Below are 26,282 nucleotides of genomic sequence, written 5' to 3'. Positions count from 1 at the left end.
GTTCTTTTCTGCTCCCCATGGCTCAGTATCTAGCCTGCTCAGTGCATCCACGTGAGAGCTAACAAACTCATTGACTGTTTATACACAGGCACTAATTGCAATTTAAAAAGCCACATGTGTGGGAAATTAACCTTTAATTGCCATTTAAACCTGTGTGTGTCACCTTGTGTGTCTGTAACAAGGCCAAACATTCAAGGGTATGTAAACTTTTAATCAGGGCCATTTGGGTGATTTCTGTTATCTTTATGATTTAAAAAGGAGCCAAACAACTATGTGACGATAAATGGCTTCATTTGATCACTATCCTTAAATCAATGCCAAAATTTCTGCCAGGGTATGCAAACTTTTGAGCACCTGTGTGATATATATATATATATATTACTCAGTATTAGCACTGCTTTTTTATGCATTCTACAGAGTATGAGGCATGGGAGAACCACACAAGCAGCACAAAAATGACAATACTCGAAGTGGTGAACAACAACATTTCCATCAACATCAAGATCATTCTCCAATGTGGTCAATGTTGCAGTTGTCCTTGACTTCACCAATGTATTCATTATCTTCTTTGTACAGAGGATAACAATTAAAAAAAATTTTTTTTTATTAAATTACTAATTTTGTTATTTCAGTTTCATGATTATGCTGTAATTTATTTGGTAAGATGCACTGCCACCAGTTCTGCAAATATGTGTCCAATGTGTTTTCAGATGTTTATTATGTTTAAACTGTTTGGAGAAATTTAATGGACCTACCTTTCATAAGCTGCTTGTATGAGCCATCTTGAATGTATACATTCTACATAATTGCAATAATTGTAAAAAAAAAAAATTCAGTCAAGTGTTTTTTCTTTTTCTATAATCTAAGGTGAATTATTGTCTCCAAACATTATTCTGTTGTGCAGGTGATATGTTAATAAAGCGTATGTTAAAGAGAGATTTCGGGGGTTTTCATTGGTACAGTGAGAAATAAACAATTTGATATAAATAATATAAATTTTATGATTAGATGAACCAAACAAATATGGCTACTTAAACTCAAAATATGTCACTGGACTAAAACAAGATGAAGACTGTTGCCGCAATACAGAATATTAAATTCACAGAACTGTCATTGAGCCAATTGAAAAATTTAGATGCAACAAGTCACTAAATAATTAGAGCTGGAGAGGTCAATTTTTTTTTTTACAGTGTTATTATCAATGTAAAAGTGCTTTGAGTGTAATGTCAGAAAAGTGCCACAAGTGTAAAATTCATTCATTCATTCAAAATACGTAAATACAATTGTTAATCTTTATCAAAACAAGTAATATTTCTGTTTTAAATGTTTAACTGAACAACATAATATCAACATGAAAATCCAACAAATGACCCTGGCTCTGAATATCTCCCAGACATGATCACATGCGATGTCCAGGTAAGCTCAACAGAAAGCATGAGATCCATCCGCGCAGTAGAGCAGTGCCAAAACACAACTTGCGTAAAGTGTTCCGCTGCAAATTGCTTGCAATTTTAAGTTTCAGCCACAGATGTCAGTGCAGTAGTGCAGATCTAAAAACAAGCAGGTGATTAATTGGTGATCTGCCTTTCCCACCACCTTAGTTATCATTATCAGCAGAACACACTAAACATACAGACTATAACAAAATAAGCAACACTGGAGACACATACTGAGTTGATGCAGCTCTTAGAGCTTTTACTCATGTGGGTTTCTAGACATATCAAATCTAATAAACAAGGTTACTTCAAGGTAAGCACAGGGAGGTGGCTCAAGGCCTATTCAAGAGAATTATACCACTGAATTAATAACCAACAATAACAGATAATGAGAGATAATGACCCTTCTTCTAGTATGAACAGATCTGTGGCAGTAATTCACAAATGGGATCTTGTTATAATGCAGACAAGAACATTCTCACACTGAAATGTTACTCAATTATAAAACCTTGCTTGTGTGAACTGATTACATCATCAGACTGATTCATTGGACAGTCACCCAGATTTCCATAACATTTACCAGTAGGACAAGACATTGAAAATGCTAAAACTTGTGATTCATAAGCATTGAGCATTTGAGAGGCAAAGATCCTTGAATATGACAAAATGCCACACAAAGTCAAAATCCTATTAAGATCTTAATAAGAATTAGTTTGGGCTTTTCAAACAGTTACTATGTGTTAGCCTGTCTGCCAAAGAGCAAAGACTAGAGCTCTGTTGAACACAAGCAGAAAAGCAGAAGAGTTCTTATTAGACAAACACAAATGTACAATATAACTACAACATTATAAGCAAACAAGAAGTGACAACAAGTTTGACCAATACCAAGCTGTATTAATCACAAATGATGAATGGAAACAATGGCAGTAATGTGTAACGGCTTTATGACAATCTGTGCTAATGGACAGTGCCGGTAAATTACTTGTGTTTTGACACTTTCATCGATTTGCCATTATAATAGTATCAGTATATTTGAACCAATTAAGTGGATGCAGATTTGATATTTTGTTGTCCGATAAAGGCCTGTTGGAACAAAATCTACAAATGTTAATAAATGCTGTTGTGTTGTCAGTGGCGTACAGGGAGAACAAATTACTGTCAAACTGCAATCAACAGTTAAACAAAGCAGGTTTTCTAATGGTAGCAATTAGTCAACAAACATGGAGACTATGCAGTGCAATACCAATCCCCAACTGAAGCCACACGTTTGAGGGGCCACTAGTGGCTGACAAGCTTAGTGCTAATGAGACAACACTATTGATGCTGCAACACTGACTCCAAGCTCTCTCTTTCCACTGCTAATCTTATCCAAACAAGCAGCCACATGCATCCAACTAGGAAATGAAAAGACCCCCTGTAGACCTCCCCACATACAAAAGGGCTACAACACAGAGCTGGCCCTTAAAAACAGTAGTAATAATAAAAAAATAAAATAAAAAAAAAGTACTTAAATACTGATTTTTTTCACATCAAAAGCAATCGTGTCGCTTTAGAAGACATTAATTTAACAGCTGGTGTTGTATGGATGACGTTTATGAAGAATGCCTGTGATTTTTGGTGCTTCAAAAAATCGGATCACCATTCACTTGCATTTTAAGGACCCACTGAGCTGAGATATTTTTCTATTTTTCTTCAAATGTGTTCTGCTGAAGAAAGAAAGTCACACACACACCTGGGATATCATGAGGGTGAGTAAATAATGAGAAAATTGTCATTTTCCGGTGAACTACCCCTTTAAGGCTCAAAATCTGCATATACGTTTACATGAGCTGTGTTATCGGCTTTCTCTTTACTTCTGTATACATGCGGCTCAGTCAGTAAGCAGCTTTCTTCGCAGCAAAATAATTTCCCAGCAACTCGTGTAAATAACAAACATGGCATCCGATAAGACTTCGTTATTTTATTCTCTGTTACTTAGCTTCATTTACAGATATTACAGAGTTGTTGCTGTGTTTCCTTCACTTTCTGTAGCTCTGCAAGGGAACTGCACTGAAATAGTGGGGTTTGCCCTCTTACCTCAAACTCTGGGATTCCCCCAATATACTGTACTTGACCCCATACTGTAGGTCTATACCAGGACGTGAGGGATGGTCAATATTTTAAATTGGTGTGTATAAACGGGTATAATTTATAGTGTATGTGCTTTTCCCACTGTACTACCAGAAATGTTGAATTGTTTCAGCAATACTGACTTGTTTCATTGATAAATCGTTCCATCATGACGTGTTATCTAGTCTGTTCCATGGCTCGCACATGCGCAGTCTTCAAAAACCTGTAAGAACGCCGCTAATGCGTTTACATGAACACATAAGCAGCGTTCTCCGGGAGAAACCCAGGTGTGTTGAACCGCTTTCTCATATTCCCTTAAACAAGGTTTTTGCTTTCTGCAAAAACCCTGGAATAAACTGCTCTCTTAAGTGCATGTAAACACAGTCATTGTTTCCAATTACAGTTCTTCCTTTTCGTCCAGCCCTAAAAGGAATATTCCGGGTTCAATACAAGTTAAGCTCAATCGACCGCATTTGAGCATAATGTAACCACAAAATAATTTTGATTCGTCCCTCGTTTATTAAAAAAATAAATCAAAAATCGCTGTTACAGTGAAGTACTTGCAATGGGAGTGAATGGGGGTAGTCCATAAACATTAAAATACAAACTGTTTAAAAGTAGTCACAAGACACAAATATTATATGTGTTAACGTGATTTGAGTGTGATCAAATTTATAACTAACCTTATCTGTGTAAAGTTATACTCAATATTTCAACATAATTGTTATGACGCCATAATGCTGATAAACCTTGTAACCCGGTTTATGCTGTAACGCCAGTAAATCCATGATTTTATCACACTAAAATCATGTTAACGTATAATGTTTACGTCTCGTGGCTATACTTTTGAAACATACTTATGTGTTGTGTTTATATTAATGTTTATGAAATGGCCCCACTGACTTCCATTGTTACTGACTGAAAGAAACGTTTTTTATTTTTTTTTAAGAGGAACAAGTCGAAATTAATTTTTCTGGTAATCAACATTATGCCACAAATGCTGTTGATTGAGCTTAACTTGTATTGAACCCGGAATATTAACAGATTCCTATATTTCTTGATCCAGTTTGCAATATTGTCTGCTTTGATTTATTGAGGTTAAATTTACAGATCAGTTAAACACAAGGACAGTCGGGGACATTTCTAGTCTGATCAAAAGGAGATGGTCAGTTTTAGTGATGACATTAGCAGTCTTTCAACAAACTACAGTAACAGACGAGGGAACATTATTATCTTGTGAATCACTCAGCGCGCTCCTCGGTTCATAACAGAAAAAGATGTTGACGTTTTTACATGCTGTACAGTTAACATTCAAATGCATCACTCACCTGAGACACACAACACGGGGTACACATCCTGGCGGCGGAATAAATCCTCCGTTACACACTCTGATCCTGTTCAGATGTTGTGCTTGTAAGGTTCTTTAACGCCACCGCGCTTCGCGTGTCTCCTCTCCTCTCGCGCGCCCCCGATCTGGCCCGTGCGCGCACCGCTCAGCTCACAATAGACGTGCGCGAGCAGCAGTCTGGGAGATGCTTCAGTCGATGGGGGAGATGGTGGCCTAGATAAATCTTTCACATGTTGGGCTACAAGGATGCATGATACATGTTTCAGGACACTTCGTATTGATCTCACTTCGAAATCCAATAAAACCCTCACTGCATGTCACTTCCGTTGTCGTCATGATGTGGGGTTTCAAATTTCCCTTGTGCCTTTTCCACAAAGACAATGGACAACATCAGGAAGATATTAAATCCAATATTATAGCCCCAGTATCGTCTTTCCACGAAACAGGGACATACATACTTTAATTCGGGCATTTGTTTTTCACCAGTATGGAAATCTGAAAAGAATATGCAATTGCTATGTAGAAAATGTGGTTTAACTTGTTTTATTTACATGTTGTATACTGGTTGATGGGTGGAGATTTGGTTTGATGGACACACGCAGCAAATGAATGCCTCTCCTAAGACTTGTGTTCAATACCGTGTGAAAAGCATTGCAGAGAACATCAGTTACTAACAGCAATTGACTGGGCTCAATAAAGTATCTGTACATTATTACTTAAACTTATTTATTTCGTGTTTGTGAAGCATAGGAAACTCACTGACAAACCCTGAACTGCCAGAGAGAAGCTGCTGACAAGAATGTGGCAACAGCACCTCTCTCAGGACAACTGGATGTCCTTTCACAACAAATCAAACCGCCTGACAATTCATTACAACCCAAATTCCTGCAAGCATTACTGCCTGTATAAAAAGGGCACATTATTTATTGTCTATGCACTATCAAGATGACTTGTTTAGTGCATGCTAATATGGTGATGTGCAAAATAAAAACAACAGGCAAATCTACAGTTCTCTATAATGTAATTTTTTAAGCACTACAAAGTGATACATAAATAAATACGATCAGTTCTGTAACTCTGTTAAATGCGCTGTTGATCAGAGAGCATTTGCAATTCATGGAGGACCACAGCAGCACCAGTGGTAGAAAACACCATACATATCACTCAGAACACCAACTTCTTTTTAAGGGTACCTGAGAAATGGAGGAAGGAAAAAGATCAAATGTATATTATGCATCAATTGCAACATACTATCATGAGCTTGCTGTAGTGTACACTGTATTGTATTGTGGTGCTAAATAAAAGAGTACAAGTCAATATTCAGTTCTGTGCATGTACAGTTTTTAATTTTGTGGGTGTTGTAAACTGTGGCTTGACTACTTAAATCAAATACCACAAGATTCAAGGTTAAGCCATTTAGGCCTCTGTAGTACAGAGGGTCAAATTACTCTAAATAATATTAAGCATTTAATAAATATAATATATACATTAAACAAATAATTTAATTATTCATAATTTAATTCTTCATTAAATGCGTAACTAAACAGTAAAAAAATAAAATCCTATAAAATAAAAGAAATTGATCATTAAATAAATCAATGTCCCTTGTATTTCATTTTAGCACTAGTTCATGTCAATTTTTTATGGAGGGCCCAATTACTCAATTTTATCATTACATAAATATTTAAGAATCAAAAAATGCATAATAAAATAGCAAAAACAAAAAAAAAAATATATATATATATATATATATATATATATATATATATATATATATATATATATATATATATATATATATATATAAATAATCAGTAAATAATTAAATCACTAAATATATAAATATGTATCCCTGTATTTTATTTTAGCACTAGTTTGTGCCCATTTTCATTTTAGCATTATTTTTGGGTTGCTTTTTCATTTATGCATGAGCTTCGTGTCTTCTAGTTTTCACTTTCATTCTTACAACTATTGGCAAGTCACTGTCACTCAACAACAATGAAATACTGTAATAGTTTAACAATTTCTTTGTTTAAAAAAAAACAAACAAAAAAAAAAAATATCGGTGTGGAAAAAAAAAACAAAAAACAAAAAACAATTTCATTGTGTATTTAAATATTTATTTAAATATTTAATGATGTAATTTGGAGTAATTTGGCCCTCAATACTGCAGTGGTCTTTGAGAAATTCATGCGTATTGCTTTCTGTGATCTTTGGACTCTCCAGTCACAGTTGTAAGGCCAATCTGTTTCTTCACTTTCTGATCAGAACACACTTTTTGACTCCAGAGGTAACTGCATGTACACATTTAAATGTTCACAGTGTGGCCATTTATTTGACGACTGGACTGAGACAGACCTCTATTTCTGTATAGACTTTCTTTGTCTTTTCAAAACTTCACAGAATTGTAAACATTTTAAAAGGTGCTGCAAGCATTTTTTTTTTTAACAATGGCATGTGAAGTTAGCAAATCGGTGGAAGTTTGCAACAGCTGAAATTGCTTACAGTACATGTTGCTAAAATCACTGAGGAATGCAGTAGGCAGCAATAAATCTAATCATACCATGTGCAGAAACAATCCCTCAAGGACACAGGATATTATGAACAACTTTGCTGGCTTATATCCTGAAATAAAGAAAAATCCAGATGCAATCATGTGCATTTATCTAGTGTTTGTGCATGTTTTTCACCTTGTTCTAAGCTGTCACGTTTTCTTTTGATTCCTATCAACAGGTTTTCTTTCTCCTTCAGAGCCTCTGCTGAAGAGTTTGGCCTGGGAAGCTGAGGTCCAGGGGTTGGTCCTGGTCTATTGCTGAAATATTTAGCCCTCAAAGTCTGAAACGAGAATATCACTTCATTCAGGCATGTTATACATGTGCACACAATCACTTGTGTATATAGTATATATGTGATACAGCCTCAGATAGACTTAGCTATTTGCACCTGTGAGGCTGTGGTGCGCGTGCAGGGATTAAAAGTGAATAGACCCTTGAGGAGTTCCAGCAGATCGTCACCAGCAGCACTGAAGATATGCTCAAGTGGGGTGCCAGGAAACAGTTTAAATGACACATAGTCAGGAAGACTGGACATTCCCTGAGAAAAGAGACAAAGAAGAATTAGCACATGATATACAAGTAATATAACCTCATGTACTTTGTTCAAGATTTCCCAAAACCTCAGAGTGTGTGATGGCAACATTATTGAGATGACAAATCTATAAAGACAAATCAAATGCCAACAAACAAATAATTTCAGTAAATACAGTCCATTAGGTAACAGTAAGGAACAAGAACAACTCACAGGCCATGTCTCTTCTGTTGGTGTTCCCAAAGTTTCAAATATCTTTGTAAGTTGATCCAAGTCTGAATCTCCAGCTAAAAATGGTACCTGGAAAGAAAAATTACAGGCACTTGCATGATGCCAATTTAAAGGGATAGTTCACCCAAAAATGAAAACTCTCATTATTTACTCACCCTCATGATTAGGTTTTTTTATTTTTCTCCCAATTTGGAATGCCCAATTCCCAATGTGCTTTTAAGTCCTCGTCTCAGTCCGGGTGGCGGAGGACGAATCCCAGTTGCCTCTGCGTCTGAGACCGTCAACCCACGCATCTTATCACGTGGCTTGTTGAGCGCGCTGCCACGGAGACATAGCGCATGTGGAGGCTTCACGCCATCCACCGCGGCAACCACGCTCAACTCACCAGGCACCCCACCGAGAACGCCCCACATTATAGTGACCACAAGGAGTTTTACCCCATGTGACTCTACACTCCCTAGCAACCGGCGTCACTCAGCACACCCAGGGGTGGTAGCCAGCGTATTTTATCACTGAGCTACCCAGGCCCCCCATGATTAGGTTTTTTAATGGCTGATGCTGATATCCAGAGAGCAGGGTGGCCGATAGATTGATACAATGCCGGTATATCACACAATTTAATATAGTAAATAATATAGACATAAAATTGCTAAATAATGAATAACTCTTGTTTAGCACTATATTTACTAAATTTCACATTAAACTTTAACTTAACAATAATAATATTGTATTTTAAATGGTAGATTGCAGTTTCTTCTAATTTCTGTTTAGTCATCAAATTTTAGTAATATAATTGCACATGAAGAAATTATTAATATATTAGGGAGGAGGAAATAACGGTACACAAAGTAGTCCAGCAACCATGGATGGCATGTGTGCATTAGTAATTGCATTTTCTCACAAAAGGCAGAATCAAACCAACTGTACATACAGTGCATAGTGAATAAGACATTTACTTATAGCACACAAAGCGCTTTTACGATGAAGTTGCACTCACGCTCTCATGCTGATCTAATTTCCTGACAGTTTAAATGACCTGGATCGCCTGCTTGGATTGTCACGGACTGACCATCATGATTTGTGAATTAGAGGAACTTTTGATCCTGATCCTGAAGTTTTGATTCTGGCTGATATAATACACGCTTCAGAGGAAGGTATCAGATGAGCGATCAACAGGAAGAAAACGAGGTTCGTGAATTACATCTGTTTAAACAAGATATCTGCATATTTGCAAAGGGTATATAATAGAAGTTTTATTGATATTTGCCTTTTATCATTAGAAAGGAAAGTTAAAATTTACAGGGAACTGCTGAGAAGAAGCTGATAGAATATGTGCTTTAGAGGAAAATAAATGAGTACTCCACAGGATGCTGAAGTTGTGTGTGGTTGGTTTATTACATCTGTTTAAACAAGATATGCGCATATTTGCAGAAGGTATATGATATTATTTTTATTGATATTTGCCTTTTTGTCATTAGACAATACAGTTAAAAGTTACAGGGAACTGTTGAGGAGAGAGAGGGAGAATGAAACAGGCGAGCACTTTAACATTATGAGCTCAAACACGTCTGCCACAGCTCTGATATGCGGATCATTTAAATGACACTGTGTTGCACACCGGTCTATTATTGTAGTAACACGATGGCACATAACAACAAAATGAACCATGGCTGGTCATTTACATGTCTCAGTCGCTTCATTTGCAAGCAGGCGATTCTCAGAGCCCTTAAACAAATCGGCCAAACTGGAAAATGTATCTATTTTTTCGGCCTCTATTCATGATATTCCAGGTGTGTATGACTTTTCTTCACCAGAACACATTTGAAGAAGAATATTAAAATATCTTAGCTCAGTAGGTCCTTAAAATGCAAGTGAATGGAGATTTCTCTTTTGAAGCTCCAAAAATCACTGATATTCAGCATAAACGTAATCAATACAACTCCAGCGGATAAATTAATATCTTCTAAAGAGAAGCGATCACTTTTGGTGTGAAAATAGATATTTAGGTACTTTTTAACTATAATCAAACATTTCTGGTGAGCTTCACGAGAGGGTGGAGTTCAAGCGGTCTCTCGTGTGATGTATTCCGTTGCCATGATACAGAGGTAATCTCACGTTCACCACTCGGTTGAGACATCCAGGATAAAAACACAAACGCACCACTGCAAGTAAAGAAATAGATAACAGATCTAAACCAAAATCAACCAAGCTACTGTATAGCGTTCCTCCTCCTCACTTGTAAACATCGCTGCTCTTCCTGCTGGACTCAAGATGGCGCCGATTATGGCTGCTGCGTTTGCGAGCTCCGACACAACATTATAGTTTTTTTGTTTGTTTTGTTTACAATTCTTATGTTTTTTGTCTAGGATGTTGTCTGCCTTATTGTCTACGACAGACAAACACTTTTGGACATTGGTTCTGCAATTACACACCGTAAACCGGACTTCAAATTCCTCGATGCCGACCCACTGTTTACAAACACGCCGGAGCCCTTTGTCTGGGCAACCTGGCCGCAGAAACGCAAAAGGAAAAGGGGAAACAGAGCCGGCGTTCTCATCAGAGTAAGACATCATGCAAATCGACCCCCGCTACCCAGTATTCTACTGGCAAATGTTCAGTCTCTGGACAACAAGCTCTGCAAGCTGAGAGCGTGGATCTCTTTCCAACGAGAGACGAGGGATTGCTGCATTATCTGCCTTACAGAAACTTGGATGTCTGCGGAGATTCCAGACTCAGCCATTGAACCAGCGGGGTTCTCCGTGCACCGAGCGGACAGAGCGAAAGACCTCTCAGGTAAAATCAGAGGTGGTGGTGTATGTTTTATGATCAACAAATCATGGTGTGATCAGAGGAACATACATTCTATCAAGTCTTTCTCCTCTCCTGATCTGGAATTTCTCATGCTTCTGTGTCGTCCATTCTGGCTACTGAGGGAGTTCACAGCGATCATTATCACAGCTGTGTACATCCCGTCACAAGCCGACACAGACCGGGCACTCAAGGAACTGTATGGGATTATAAGCAAGCAGGAAACCGCACACACCGAGGCTGCATTCATTGTGACCGGGGACTTTAACAAAGCCAATCTCAAATCAGTCGCACCAAAATACCACCAACCCGTTAGTTTTAACACACGAGGGGACTGGGTTTTGGACTATTGCTACTCTCCCTTCCGGGATGGCTACAAATCCCGCCCACCATTTGGTAAATCGGACCACTCTTACATTCTGCTTCTGCCCGCTTACAGGCAGAAACTGAAACAGGAAGCACCCACCCTCAGAACGATCCAGTGCTGGTCGGACCAATCAGACTCTACACTACAAGACTGTTTTGATCACGAGGACTGGGAGATGTTCCGGTCCGCCTCTGATGACGACATCAAGCTTTACGCTGATAGCGTAACGTGTTTCATTAGAAAGTGCGTAGAGAACGCTGTACGGATCTACCCGAACCAGAAACCTTGGATTAATAGCGATGTTCGCTCGGCACTTGATGCGCGGACCTCTGCTTTTAATTCCGGGAATGCGGAGGAGCATAAACAAGCCAAACAACAGCAAAACTTAAGTACAGGAACAAGATTGAAGGACAGTTCAACACCACCAACTCTAGAAGCATGTGGCAGGGAATTAACATCATCATGGACTTTAAAGGGAATAAAAACTCCGCCGTGAAAACCGCTGCCTCTCTCCCGGATGAGCTAAATACTTTTTATCCTCATTTCGAGTGAAATAACACCGCCCTCGCGGAGAGAGCTCTCGCGGCCGAAGCTACTGAGGTTAGTTCACTCTCTGTCTCTGTAGCGGATGTAACCTGATCCTTCCGACAGGTGAATATCCACTAAGCCGCGGGTCCAGACGGCATTCCGGGCCGCGTCATCAGAGTGTGTGCGAACCAACTGGCTGGTGTTTTTATGGATATTTTCAACCTTTCCCTCTCCATGTGGTCCCCACATGCTTTAAAACATCCACCATTGTGCCTGTACCAAAACAATCCAAAATCACTTGCTTAAATGACTGGCATCCTGTTGCTCTGACCCCCATCATCAGCAAATGCTTTGAGAGACTAATCAGAGATTACATCTGCTCTGTGCTGCCTCCATCACTGGACCCATTGCAGTTTGCTTACCGTAACAACCGCTCCACTGATGATGCCATTACATCTACACTACACACTGCTCTCTCCTACCTGGAAAAAAAGAACACTTATGTGAGAATGTTGTTTGTAGACTACAGCTCAGCATTCAACACCATAGTGCCCTCCAAGCTTTATGTGAAACTCTGGGCTCTGGGCTTAAACAGCTCGCTGTGCAGCTGGATCCTGGACTTCCTGTCAAGCAGAAGCCAGGTGGTTAGAATGGGCAGCAACATCTCATCACTGACCCTCAACTGGAGCCCCGCAGGGCTGTGTTCTCAGCCCACTCCTGTATTCTCTGTACACACATGACTGTGTGGCAACACACAGCTCCAATGCCATCATTAAGTTTGCTGATGATACGACGGTGGCAGGTCTGATCACTGAAAATGGTGAAACAGCCTACAGAGAGGAGGTGCACACTCTGACACACTGGTGTCAGGAGCACAACCTCTCCCTCAATGTCAGTAAGACAAAGGAGCTTGTGGTGGACTTCAGGAGAAGAGAAAGAGAACACAGCCCCATCACCATCAATGGAGCACCAGTGGAGAGAGTCAGCAGCTTCAAGTTCCTGGGTGTCCACATCACTGAGGTATGGTCCTTCCACACTGAGGCCGTTGTGAATAAGGCTCACCAGCGCCTCTTCTTCCTGAGACGGCTGAGGAAGTTTGGAATGAACCGCCACATCCTCACATGGTTTTACACCTGTACTGTAGAGAGCATCCTGACTGGCTGCATCTCTGCCTGGTATGGCAACAGCACCGCCCACAACCCACGCAAAGCCCTGCAAAGGGTGGTGCGAACTGCCAGACACATCATCAGAGGTGAGCTTCCCTCCCTTCAGGACATATACACCAGGCGGTGTGTGAAAAAAGATCAGAGGATCATCAGAGACTCCAGCCACCCGAGCCATGGGCTGTTCTCACTGCTACCATCAGGCAGGCGGTATCGCAGCATCAGGACCCGCACCAGCCGACTTCATGACAGCTTCTTTCCCCAAGCAATCAGACTTTTGATCTCTTGATCTCTCACGATCAATACATCAGCACTGCACTTTATTACTCTTATTATCTCACACTGGACTGTCATAAATGATATTCTCTCTTAACAACACACTGGCAACTTACTATCAACCTGTCAATACAGTACAATACAACCTACTGTATATTTTATATATACTATATATACTATTTTTATTGTATAATGTGTATTCTATATTGTGTGTATTGTATACTGTACATTTTATGTTATTATTTGTATATTGTGTTGTGTGTAATTATGTGTATTAGATTTTAAATTGTGTTGTGTAAATCTGATGTTTATTGTAAATTGGTATATGTCTCACCACTGTCACAACTACTATGTTGCTCGGAACTGCACCCAAGAATAACACACACTATTGCACTTGTGTATATGGTTGTGTGACAATAAAAGTGATTTGATTTTGCTGTGACTCACGTGCCAGTTCTTACGTTTTTCAAATGCCAACACGACTGTCACGCACGTACCGCTGCAGAATGGAGGCATGATTTAGAGTTAAAAAAGAAGTACTTAAACATTTATCTTTTTTGCACCAGAAGCGATCATGTCACTTTAGAAGACATTAATTTAACAGCTGGTGTCGTATCGATGACGTTTATGTTGACTCTGTGATTTTTGGAGCTTCAAAAGAGAAATCTCCATTCAATTGCATTTTAAGGACCTACTGAGCCAAGATATTTTTCAATTCTTCTTCAAATGTGTTCTGGTGAAGAAAGAAAGTCATTCACACCTGGGATATCATGAGGGTGAGTAAATAATGAGAGATTTTTCATTTTTGGGTGAACTATCCCCTTTATGAGCAAGCATGAGTTTTTATAAAACACTGAAATAGGTATAATAACAAACAGCTAATTATACACATTTAGAGGAACCAATTAAATAAAAAGACCAAAAAAAAAAAAAAAAGACAAATGCATTTAAACACTGCATAAAGTCAGATACTCACTCGGAGTAAAAGTTCAGCAAGAATGCAGCCAACTGCCCACATGTCCACTCCCACACCATACATCCTGGCACCGAAAAGCAGCTCTGGAGAACGGTACCATCTGAGAAGTACCACACGACACTAATTATTTTGCTACTGAACTGAAAAATTAAACAATAGCCTGATAAATACGACCTCAGAGACACAATCAACTTTAAAACATTTGAAATAAAAGAGACACACCTTGTTACTACTTGATGTGTATATACTCTGTTTGGGCTTCCGAATGCTTTGGCCAAGCCAAAATCAGCAAGCTTCAAGACTCCATTTTCATCCAGTAGCAAATTATTGGGCTTTAAATCCTGAAACAGAAAGTGATAATCATAACAGAAGGTGCCAATTACTTCAACTTTGGAAATAAGTTCAACTATGTGCATTAACACATACTTAAAAACATGGAAAATATCTTATGCCAGATATCACAGAGCCTCACCCTGTGCAGGATCCAGTGATTGTGCATGTATTCCAAACCCTGTAACGTCATTAGAATGTATGCCTTTATGTTGGCTGGTGTCAATACAAGACTGGTGTCCTTAATGATAACCTGAAACAGATAATAATACAACAATTAAACATGATGTGGAAGTTGTCAAATATCCAAACGGTGTCAATGCACTAACCATACTGTTAAGCCTGAACAACACATGCCTTCAAACAAAACAAATATCAAGCTTGTTTTAGTTAAGGGGCCATACGCATAAAACTTCTCAGAAACGCTCTTAATAACAAACTTAAGCTTTGACTTAAGTGTCAAAAAATTCTTAGCAAAAAGTAGGACTTGCGCAAGTGAAGGAGGTTTTATAAAAATGCTGAAAGCAACATTCAGTAAAGTTTAAGATAGATCAAACATCTCCCTAGCTAGCACATTAAACTGCAGAAGGAATCTGTCAAAGCACCTGACACCCCACACAAAATACGAGCTTCTATAAAAACATTTTATATAAAATTCTTAGGTTGGGCTCTTTTCAGATGCACCTCTGTCATTTTTCAAATGTCTTTTTTCATAGAAACACGCATTTACTATTGTGGCATCACTGACGGAGGTTTGCTGTGCTAAAGCAAAGACATTCAACAACTCAATTAAATACATTGTCAATTATTTTCATTATTCATTTGTATAATTTAAGTGGTATTGAGATTTTATTGATTAGTTGTTGCAGCCCTCTAAAAGCTTGATGTGGCCCATTATTTTATTTAAATGTTGAAAGGAATAGTTCGCCCAAAAATGAAAATTCTCTCATCATTTACTCATCCTTATGCCATCTCAGATGTGTATGACTTTCTTTCATCTGCTGAACACAAAGATTTTTAGAAGAATATCTCAGCTCTGTTGGTCCTCACAATGCAAGTGAATGGTGACCAGAACTTTGAAGCTCCAAAATGCACATAGAGGCAGCATAAACGAAATCCATACGCCAGTGGTTAAATCCATGTCCAATATCTTCAGAAGTGATAAGATAGGTGTTGGTGATAAATAGATAGAAGTCCTTTTTTACTACAAATCTCCACATTTGACCAGCCCCAAAGAGTAGGTGGCTGAATGTGAAAGTGAATTTGCACATTCAAAGTGAAAGTGTAGATTTACAGTATAAATGGACTTAAATATTGAAAAATAAAAATAAAAAGTTTCTCACCCACACCTATCATATCCCGTCAGAAGATATGGATTTGACCACTGCAGTCATATGGATTACTTTTATTCTACCTTTGTTAGTTTTGGACCTTCTGAGTTCTGGTCACCATTCAATTGCATTATATGGACCTACAGAGGTAAGATATTCTTCTAAAATTCTTTGTTTGGGTTCAGCAGAAGAAAGTCATCCACATCTGGGATGGCATGAGGGTGAGTAAATGATGACAGATTTTCATTTTTGGGTGAACTAACCCTTATATTCACAACAAGTCTTAATGTATTCATAAAATGAAAAAGATGCAATGCAATGAAAAAAATAATGTTGATGGATTTCACTTGTTCGCTCAACTATGAATCACATTTGCCCAAATCCCACTATCATATTAGTCCAACATACTCTTTCTTTGTTGTAGAGTATGTTGTCTCAGCATAAAAGTCATTGTGCTACTCTTAACTACAGCAGGTTAGGATACCTCTCTAGCACTTTATTTTATTTTTATTTTTTATTAACAGTTTTTATTGCTTAAAAAAAAAAAAAAAAAATACAAAACAGAGAAAAAACAAAACACAAACATATCGAATCAACATTTAACTTTTAACCCCTCCTAATATCCCTCCCCAATCACCAACCCCACCCTAATCCCCAATGAACACCCTTGTGGTCACCTATAATAATACACACACACCAAAAAAAAAAAAGACCCCCCCTCACAATCCACTCTGACCAGCAGAAAGGGGACTTATTAATACATAATTTAGGGTTCAGCCATATGCTTGAGGCAACATTTAAATAAATGTCAGAATTAAACACTCTGGACAATTTTGTCCATACCGAGTGCAAATGCGAGATAATGGGGTGTAACATAACTTCTCTGATTAGTTTGATATAAAGGCTTTGCAATGGCAATATAGGGGCAAGGGAGGGGCTCTCTCAGGTGGAAGCGACCAATAAGCCAAATGTCTGAGACCGAATGCATAATAATAAAACAAAATCTTGGGTACGCCTAGCCTACCTTTGTCAGTCGGTCTATGTAACTTATTAAAACATAATCTAGGACGCTTACCATTCCAAATGAAGGACTTCGCTATGCTATCAAACTGCATGAAGAGAGGGGGACATTAATAACATTAACCTTCCCAATCATAGATAAATGTAATGAAGCCCATCTGTCCACATCGCTCTATTTCCAAAATCTTAAAAAGATAATCCCATTCTACCAAATCAAATGCCTTTTCGGTGTCAAGTGAGATGGCAGCGACCAGAGTCTGATCATTTGCCACTGACCACAAGATATTGATGAAACGCCTTATGTTATCAGAGGAGCTTCGGCCCCGAATAAACCCCACCTAATCTATATGTATAAGAGATGTCATAATCGGTTAGCCAGAATTTTTGACAATAATTTTTACATCAAGCTGGATCAGGGAAATTGGACGGTAACTCTACACTCGCATGGATCTTTGTCCTTTTTAAGGATCAGACTGATCCGGGCTTGTGTCATGGTTGGCAGAAGTTTTCCATTCTTTAATGATTCTGTATAAACTTCTAACAAAAGTGGAGCCAGTTCTGTAGCATAAGATCTAAAAAATTCAGCAGCAAAGCCATCTGACCCCAGAGACTTGCCTATAGGCAAGGCCTTAATTAACCTTGGAGGAGCTCGGCGAGGTATCTCAGAATCAAGAGAATTGTTTTGCTCGAGTTCTAATGGTTCCACAAAGTTTCTAACATCTTAATCGGTAGACGAAGATGTGGAACTATAAAGATCAAGATAGAATTCTTTAAAAGCATTATTAATAACAATGGCTGTGGTAAATATTTCACCACCAGCAGATTTCACTGAGGGATTGGTAGAAATCTACCTCTGCTTTATATATCTAGCCAAAAGCTAGATGTATGACTGTCTTGCCCTGAATAGCCAAAACTCCACCTTCCGTGACAAAATAGTATTATATCTGTATTTCAATCGGGTCAATTCTCTGAGACCATCAGTCGACATTCGGTGCTTCAGCTCTGCCTCGGCACTTTTAATATTTTCTTCCAACTCCATGAGTTCTCGTGCTTGGGATTTTTTGGTGAATGAGGCATACTGTATGATCCTACCCCTAAGAATGGCCTTAAGTGCCTCCCAAGCCACGCCCACAGAGGATACTGAGGACCAGTTGGTCTCCATATAGACATTGATTTCAGCCTTTAACATTTGTTGGAAATCAGGATTTTGCAAAAGGAATACATTAAAGCGCCAACTATATGATTTCTTTTTCTCCATATGTGGCAGCACCTCTAAACACACCAGGGCGTGATCTGAGATGAAAATGTTTCCAATTGAGCAATCAACAACAGATGAAATGATGGACTTAGAATTATATATATAAAATAATCTATTCTACAATAAATCTAATGGACTAATGAAAAAAAAATGTATAGTCCCTACCAGATGGGTTCAAAAGTCTACAAATATCTATGAGACCAAGATTTTTACACATCCTGAGAAGCGTCAATGTTGCTCTAGGGGGCTTACACACTTTTTGCTTCACTGTGATCAAGGACTGAGTCCATCAAAAGATTAAAGTCACCTCCCAATATTATATCATGAGGGGTGTCCGCGGCTTGCAACATCCCTTCAAGATCTATGAAAAAGCCCTGATCTTCAGCGTTGTGTGCGTAAATATTAGGCAGAATCAACTTTTGCCCCTGAATTTCTGCTAAAACAATAATGACTCTCCCTGATTTATCTTTAATCTATTTGAGACATTTGAATTGTAGATGTTTACTTATCAGTGTAATGACTCCCCTGCTCTTAATTGAGCCAGCACTAAAGAAAACATCCCCAACCCATATCTTCCCAAATTTTTCAGCTTCCTGCAGGGAAAGATGCGTTTCTTGAAGAAAACTATATCATATTTCTTATGTTTAAGAAAAGAAATAACCTTCCTTCTTTTTATGGGGTGCCCCAACCCATTCACATTCCACATGGAGAGAGACAATCCACTCATTTTAACATTTTACATTTTGACATATTAGAGAAATTAGATTGTGTGTCAAAAATAAAATGATAAAAAGGGGCCTGGGTAGCTCAGTGGTAAAATATGCTGGCTACCACCCCTGGAGTTCGCTAGTTCAAATCCCAGGGCGTGCTGAGTGACTCCAGCCAGGTCTCCTAAGCAACCAAATTGGCCCGGTTGCTAGGGAGGGTAGAGTCACATGGGGTAACCTCCTCGTGGTCGCTATAATGTGGTTTGTTCTCGGTGGGGCGCATGGTGAATTGAGCGTGGTTGCCGCGTTGGATGGCGTGAAGCCTCCACACGCACTATGTCTCCGTGGCAACGCGCTCAACAATCCACGTGATAAGATGCGTGGGTTGAAGAAGCGGAGGCAACTGGGATTCGTCCTCCGCCACCCGGACTGAGGCGAATCACTATGCGACCACAAGGACATAGAGCGCATTGGGAATTGGGCATTCCAAAATTGGGAGAAAAAGGGGGAAAAATCCCCCCCCAAAAAATACAAATAAAATGATAAAGACCACATTCCACAATGGTGCAACAATCAACACCCGAACATAAAAAACAGAAAAATGAAAAACATGTGCATTAACCCCACGCAAGACAGCGCCAACCGGCATCCATCCTTCTAAACTCAGACAGTCCATTTATGCCTATGAGAGCCCCCGTGACAACTTTGCCGTCAGATTGCTCAATTCCGGTGCTTCTATACAAAAATTTGTAATTCAGAATTACACAACAGAAGATAATCTATAAAACAAATCCCAGCCCATAAGAGGAATAAACACCAAAAAAAACAACAACAAAAAAAGTGTAGATTCATCCACTTAAATTGTCTCGAATGTGTGTTCCTCCACAAAACAATCTCCAGCCACTAGCAGAACCAGCACAAAAAAAAACAAACAAACGGGCCGTTCAGTTCTTCGGGCAGTCAAACTCACTCAAAAGTCCTGCAAGACGTATTGCACAAAACCAACTCCAGCCAACAGGAGACATAAGCACCCAAAACGATTCATCCACAAGCTGTCTCGAAGAAATGATACTACACAAAACAAACTCCAACCACTAGGCGGAACCAGCACAATACGAAAAGAAAAGGTGCTCAGTTTCCTCAGACAGTCGAGTGTACTGTATGTTCAGTGAGTCGGTCCACTTGGCAGCAACATGAAAATCACCAAATGGCTTACTCACTCCAATGTGTTTATGTAGGACAATGCTTGCTGTGGGCATGTAAATATTTTACGGCCATCCTTAGTATCTATTCTCAGTTTGGCCCGAAACAGAGCAAAAGCGGTCTTCCGTTGATGTAAGAGATTCTTGCATTCCCTGAATCTTTCACGTTTCTCTCGTCGAATTTGCAATGTCTGGGAACAAGAAAATGCTGTGGTTCTTCCAAGAGAGCTTTCCTTTACTCCTCGCCTTGCATAACACGAGATCTTTATCGGATGATCTCAGAAATTGGCCAGAACTGATTGGGGCCTGTCTCCCTCTGCGGATCTCCGAGCCGGGACCCTGTGAGCTCGCTCGATTTCCAGCTTATGGCCTGTTATGTCGAGCAGACTCAGGAAGAGCCCATCTAGGAATTTCACCATATCTCGGCCTTCTTCATGCTCAGGAATTCCAACAATTCGGATGTTGTTTCGGCGATTACGATTTTCAAGGTCTTCCAATTTTCCCAAAACGTGTTCCAAATCTCCCTTGGTCCCTAGCGGGTTAGCAGCTAATTCCCTCTCCAATGACTCCAGATAATCAATCCGTCACTTGACATTCACAACTCTTGTAACCAACTCAGAGAATTTCGTCTCCATGGAAGTGATCGATCGACGTATTACAGCGAAATCCTCCAAGTCTGCAACGACCTTCGTCAGCACTGCAGACACTTTCATCAATTCACGCTGGATTTCTTTCAGTTCACCGTCCGAATTGAGTCCGGGGGTTTCGGCCTGCCGCTGAGGGGAATCAGCTTGAGCACATATTTGAATTCTTTAACATACTGTCTTCTTCGAACAGTTATCAGGTATCAGGGTATCGAATCTCACCAGCTAATGACACGAATAGTATTAAAACTAGCAAAGTGCGCAGAGCTCGCCGTTCATACGTCCGCTCCTCGCATGGCGTCATGTGACTCCCCCTCTCTAGCACTGTTGGAAAATGTAAAAAATGTAGGAGCTGAGACCAATCTTAAAGCTTAAGAATAAGTGTGTTCATAAAGTTTCGTAAGTCTAGGAATTAGGGCTGCAACTAACGATTATTTTGATAACCGATTAATCTAGCGATTATTAGAACAATTATTCAACTATTCGGCGATTATTGCAACGATTAATCATTAGCTCTAAACCGACTATTCAGCTTGTGCCCTGACTTAAAAGGTTGTATTAAACGTGCTTTTTTTTTTCCCTCCCCAATTTGGAATGCCCAATTCCCAATGCGCTCCAAGTCCTCGTGGTGGAGTAGTGACTCGCCTCAGTCTGGGTGGTGGAGGACGAATCTCAGTTGCCTCCGCGTCCGAGATGTCAATCCGCACATTTTATCACGTGGCTTGTTGAGCGCGTTACCACGGAGACACAGCATGTGTCACCACGTGCCCCGCTCCCCACCGAGAGCAAGAACCACATTATAGCGACCATAAGGAGGTTACCCCATGTGACTCTACCCTCCCTAACAACTGTGCCAATTTGGTTGCTTAGGAGACCTGGCTGGAGTCACTTAGCCCGCCCTGGATTCGAACTCATGACTCCAGGGTTGGTAGTCAGCGTCTTTACTCACTGAAACAAGATATTAAAACAAGATATATTTACTTGAGAAGCAACAAATAAGATATTTAGACAGAGAATATATCTTAAATATAAGTCTATTTCATATATCAGTGTGTATTTTCACTTGGTTATACTTCTGCGAGAGGAGTAAAGACAAAATAAACTTATATTCAAGATCTATTCTCTAAAAGCAAGTTTAAATATCTTATATGCTGCTTCTCAGGTGAATGCATCTTTTTTAAAGGATTTTTAGATATTTCATTGTATTTTTAATATTATATTCAACATTTTCAGATAACAATTTTTTCTTCTGCAGTATACTCAAAGTAAATGTATGTTGTTTTAAAGGAGTTTTAGATATTTATATTGGAAAACAAGCCAAAACAAAAACAAATCAAGAAAGTATTTTGTTGCAGTGTATAATGGGGTGAAGACTTCCCTCTCTCACCTTTCTGTTCACTTCAATCCATCTTTAACTCTCATAAAACAAACTCTTTCTTATTAATAAAGCTGCGTATTGCCAGTTTTCTTCATGATAAGAAATGCACAGTGACACACATATTATGATTCAATAAGTCACGAGCCATCATGTTATAATCTAGCTGCATTAAGCGTGTGTGCTCGAGGGATGAGCATCCCCACGACAGAGTGTGCATCAGCGGGGTGCAGTTTCAATCTCTCCCCCTTAGATCGGGACATTCGTGCAACTCATAGAAGAGGTGCTGACTGCACAAAGAAATGCCAGTTTCGGAGTTTGTAGTTATTTACATTATCTGCTTCTGTATTATTTGAACTTTATTAAAGCTATAATGCATTAAATATAATTGCATTTAAGATGTAACGCCAGGGAGTTTCCTTTATAAGAGCTCCGACTCCGCTTACTCCACAACAAGAGTGCCTCAGTATTTACGTATTTTTGCATTATAATTCCCTCATACTTTGCGATCTACATCACCTGAAGCTGTGAAATTTTAGAGTGCATCTGGACAGGGAGCTGTGTAATTCTTCCTCTCCTCAGTCAGATGCAAACTGCAGTGCTGCTCTCACACATCATCATTAGAGTTTAATGTGATGTCATGTTATGTTAAATGAGATAAAACGACTATTCGACAACGAAAATATTTGTCCATTTTTTTTATTGTCGACGTTGTCGATAGCCTCAATGATCCGCTTCAAATACAACACTATGAGAACGAGGAAAATGATTGACATGTGAAAAGCGTCAATGTCCGCGGACACATTTTTGTTTGCTGTTTACAAAGTCTACAGCTGTCACAGAGACTGGTGAGATATCTCAGGACACTTATTTCATTCATATCTTTAAGGGAGTAGGAAATTTCTTTGCATATTTTGCATTTAAAAAAAAAAAGAAAAGAAAAAAATGCTTATAGCACCTTTAAGATATTTTACTCTAAGTGGCTTCGTTCATACGACCCCTGTTTTTTTCCCCTGTGTCTTTTTTGGCTGTGCTCAAACTATTTGTTGCAAGTGTTACTGAAATCCACTTTGAAGACATATGTAATATGACAAGTAGCTTGGATGAGCAAATAAAGGTAAGTATTGTTACCTCAAGATCTGTTTCCATGAAGTCAAAGACAAGACTGATATTGGATTTGTGTCCAAAAGCATCCAGGAGCTGAGACAGAAAACAAAAAGGTGTTCCAGCTCTGTGTCAGTATTAACACATACAGTGTATCGAAATATCAGATATAGAGATTATTGTAAACACTTACACCAATAATGTTCGGATGACTAAGCTCTTGCAACAACTTAATCTCTCGAAGAGCTGTTCTGTTGATGCCTGGAAGACAGAAGAAGACATATGTAAGACTCAAGTGCAAAAAATTCAGTTAAAATCAAAGATTCCAGTAGATTTGTATATCAAGAACAACCACACACCATCTTTGGCCTCAGTTCTGTGTCCCACTTTAATCTGCAAACAAGCAAGTTGAATCAAAAATAAGGTACTGAAGTATGAGAACAAACCAGACAATACCTGTAGCAAAATACTCAACAAATAAACTACTTGACATGCAGTCTGCTGAACGTCTTCTCAATGATTCACTTACCTTTTTGATAGCAACAATGGTGTTTGTGGTTTTGTCCCTTGCCTTGTACACAGTTGCAAACTGCAAAAGAGTAACATAACATTATCTCTATGGAATGCACTATGCAATAACAATAACACGTTCAAGAAAAATAAGTTTAATGTACGCTGCAAAAGATACTGCAGCATCACATAGACACTACAGCGCCGATAAATCCACTGAATTAAGCGCCGGAAATATCCAAGTAATGTCGTTTACCTGTCCTTCACCTAGAAAGTCCAGTTTTTCATAGCGCTTTGCTCTGGACTTCACATCTAATGCCATTACATCACCTGTGAAACTGTTCTATGTGAAAGCTGACTTCCTGCTAAGTTAAAGAGCACTTTGAACTCCGGTTAAAATAAAAGTCCCTCATGTGCGAGACTTCTAGCAGACAAAATCATCTGCGGCGAAACGGAAGGGGTTTCAAAATAACCACATACAGTCAATCCCACATGTTTATATTAGTGATTTAGTTTTTTATTTTTCAGATTATGTTTTTATGACAAATATCAATTGATAAAATCTGTAATAAACTACTTTGAAGACGTATTGAACCAAGCCATTGAAAAGCATGACATTGCATGGACATTGGTATGTTCTTAATAATAATAAAATAATAATAACAATTAAAGTATGGTTTTTATGTCTTCGATTTAATTGGTTGTTTTTCCCTGCCGTTCTTGTTCAATTTCTTCGGTTGTTTTTCCCTGCCGTTCTTGTTCAATTTCTTCAGCTTGCAAAAAAATTACAATTAATAATATGGTAACGTATTAACAGGTGTTAACCCTTATATCCCCTTGTTAACTGTGCGCATAACATTTTTCTAGATAAAACTTGTAACAACCAATTTATCAGAAACACCTTAACTCTAGAACTCTTTCCCCAGTAGATTCACAGAAGAGCTTTATATTGCAATTATGAGAAAACTGAAGTGAACAAGTTGAAGTATCTAAAATATAAATTACACCAAAAGCAAAATAAATTAATTTTAATATTATGAATGCCATTTAGGCCTACACTTCTGATGATTTTTTTACGGTTACGTTTTTAATTTTGAGCAAAACAATTGTTCTTCCTGTGCTAATGATCCTCCAATAACTGAAACAACGGAACGAATATACAGTAGGCTATATATACTCTATATTCATGTTCAAATGTTCAGGTTTTTTTAAAGAATGTTTTGGAGTGGATTTAGGCTCATTTTGAGATGTCTGTCCTACAGTATAAACACATACTGTTTGGGATTATCACGGGGAAACAAAGACAAGGACTACAATGGCATAAATATACTGGCTACATTCTTTGTGCACAAAGCTACATTCACGAAGCCCCAATCTGTTTTCAATATTATTATTTTTTCTTAATGAAGTACATATGTTTTTAGTTCATTGAGATGTATGAAGAAGAAGAATGCCACTTTATTCTTTTATTTATTGGAATGCTTTGGAATGACCTTTACAAAAAAATTATTGTATTTTATCTTTTATTATTATTATTATTATTATTATTATTATTATTATTATTATTATTTAATGATTGATTGATTTTATTATTATTATTATTATTATTATTATTTTATTATTATTATTTTCCTTTACCATTATGCTGATGTCTGCTCAGCTTTCATGTTTGTTGTAATGTTTTGGTGCCTTGTTTGTTTTAGATTTGAAATGTTTGCAATAAAACAAAATGTTGCAGCGTTTGCCTGCAGATGCCTCACGCCTGCAGAGGGCACTGTTGTCAATGCAAAGACAGGCCTCTCCTTCTACGTTCCTTTGCACATCCATATTTGATAAGTCACTCTCTCCTTCAGGGACTGTCAAATACAAAACAAATCCACCTGGATGTTTCAGCTTCTAAACACACATGCTTCTTATTCTGGTTATCAACTGTCGTTGTGATTGTAATCGCAACTATAGATTAGTTACGATTGTAAAACACAATCTAACCTGCCCCAACCTAATCTCCCACTATGGGAAAATATTGAGTCATTTATTAATTTCTTCCACCTCCTATCCATTATCACAAATATGTGATAATTTGTGGCCAAATTTCATATTTCAATGACTGTTTCTGATGATCCCATCAAGAATTTGGTTTCCCATCTATAGATTTATAATAGCTCTGTCATCTGTCAAAACATTGCAAACCAGTTTTAACAGATAAAATACTTTCTTACTGAAGATGTGCACATCGTGGATGGATAAATGAACATTAGTGTAATTACACATTCATTACAAGCACATATTGCCTTTTAAGATCCGAAACATTCAAATCCCTCCAACCACCAAATCAGACTGTTGGCAACAGGCACAACATATAAAATATTTTCATTCACTGTATATATTCTGTCTAGTGACCCTTTAGTGTTACCCTTTTATTGACATTCAGAAGACACAGTCATTGCTGACTGTCACTACAAGAATGTTTGT

At 38.5% G+C, this 26,282-nt stretch overlaps 2 protein-coding genes across 2 annotated transcripts in view; both read right to left on the bottom strand.

Moving 5' to 3' along the window:
- serinc5 (serine incorporator 5) overlaps positions 1-5,761 on the bottom strand; it is a 43,146-nt gene extending 37,385 nt beyond the window's left edge. Inside the window, exon 1 of the mRNA XM_051696041.1 lies at positions 4,874-5,761. Coding sequence (XP_051552001.1) covers positions 4,874-4,900 — 27 coding nt within the window. The 5' untranslated portion in view covers positions 4,901-5,761. The remainder of the gene's footprint in view (positions 1-4,873) is intronic.
- Positions 5,762-5,897: 136 nt separating this feature from the next.
- Positions 5,898-24,217, bottom strand: cdk7 (cyclin-dependent kinase 7). The gene is made up of 12 exons (XM_051696049.1): positions 24,067-24,217; positions 23,830-23,889; positions 23,660-23,693; positions 23,494-23,561; positions 23,328-23,396; positions 14,802-14,912; positions 14,552-14,670; positions 14,330-14,429; positions 8,194-8,280; positions 7,837-7,986; positions 7,584-7,728; positions 5,898-6,086 (listed from the first exon to the last, which is right to left on the bottom strand). Exons 1-12 carry the CDS (start codon positions 24,130-24,132, stop codon positions 6,058-6,060), a joined length of 1,038 nt encoding a protein of 345 aa, XP_051552009.1. The 5' UTR covers positions 24,133-24,217; the 3' UTR covers positions 5,898-6,057.
- Between the last annotated feature and the right edge of the window lie 2,065 nt (positions 24,218-26,282).

Source organism: Myxocyprinus asiaticus, chromosome 4 (genome assembly GCF_019703515.2).
Source record: "Myxocyprinus asiaticus isolate MX2 ecotype Aquarium Trade chromosome 4, UBuf_Myxa_2, whole genome shotgun sequence".
NCBI classification, from domain to species: Eukaryota; Metazoa; Chordata; class Actinopteri; order Cypriniformes; family Catostomidae; genus Myxocyprinus; species Myxocyprinus asiaticus.
The sequence above is the reverse complement of the archived record's forward strand: the minus strand, read 5'-3'. Positions and strand labels throughout refer to the sequence as shown.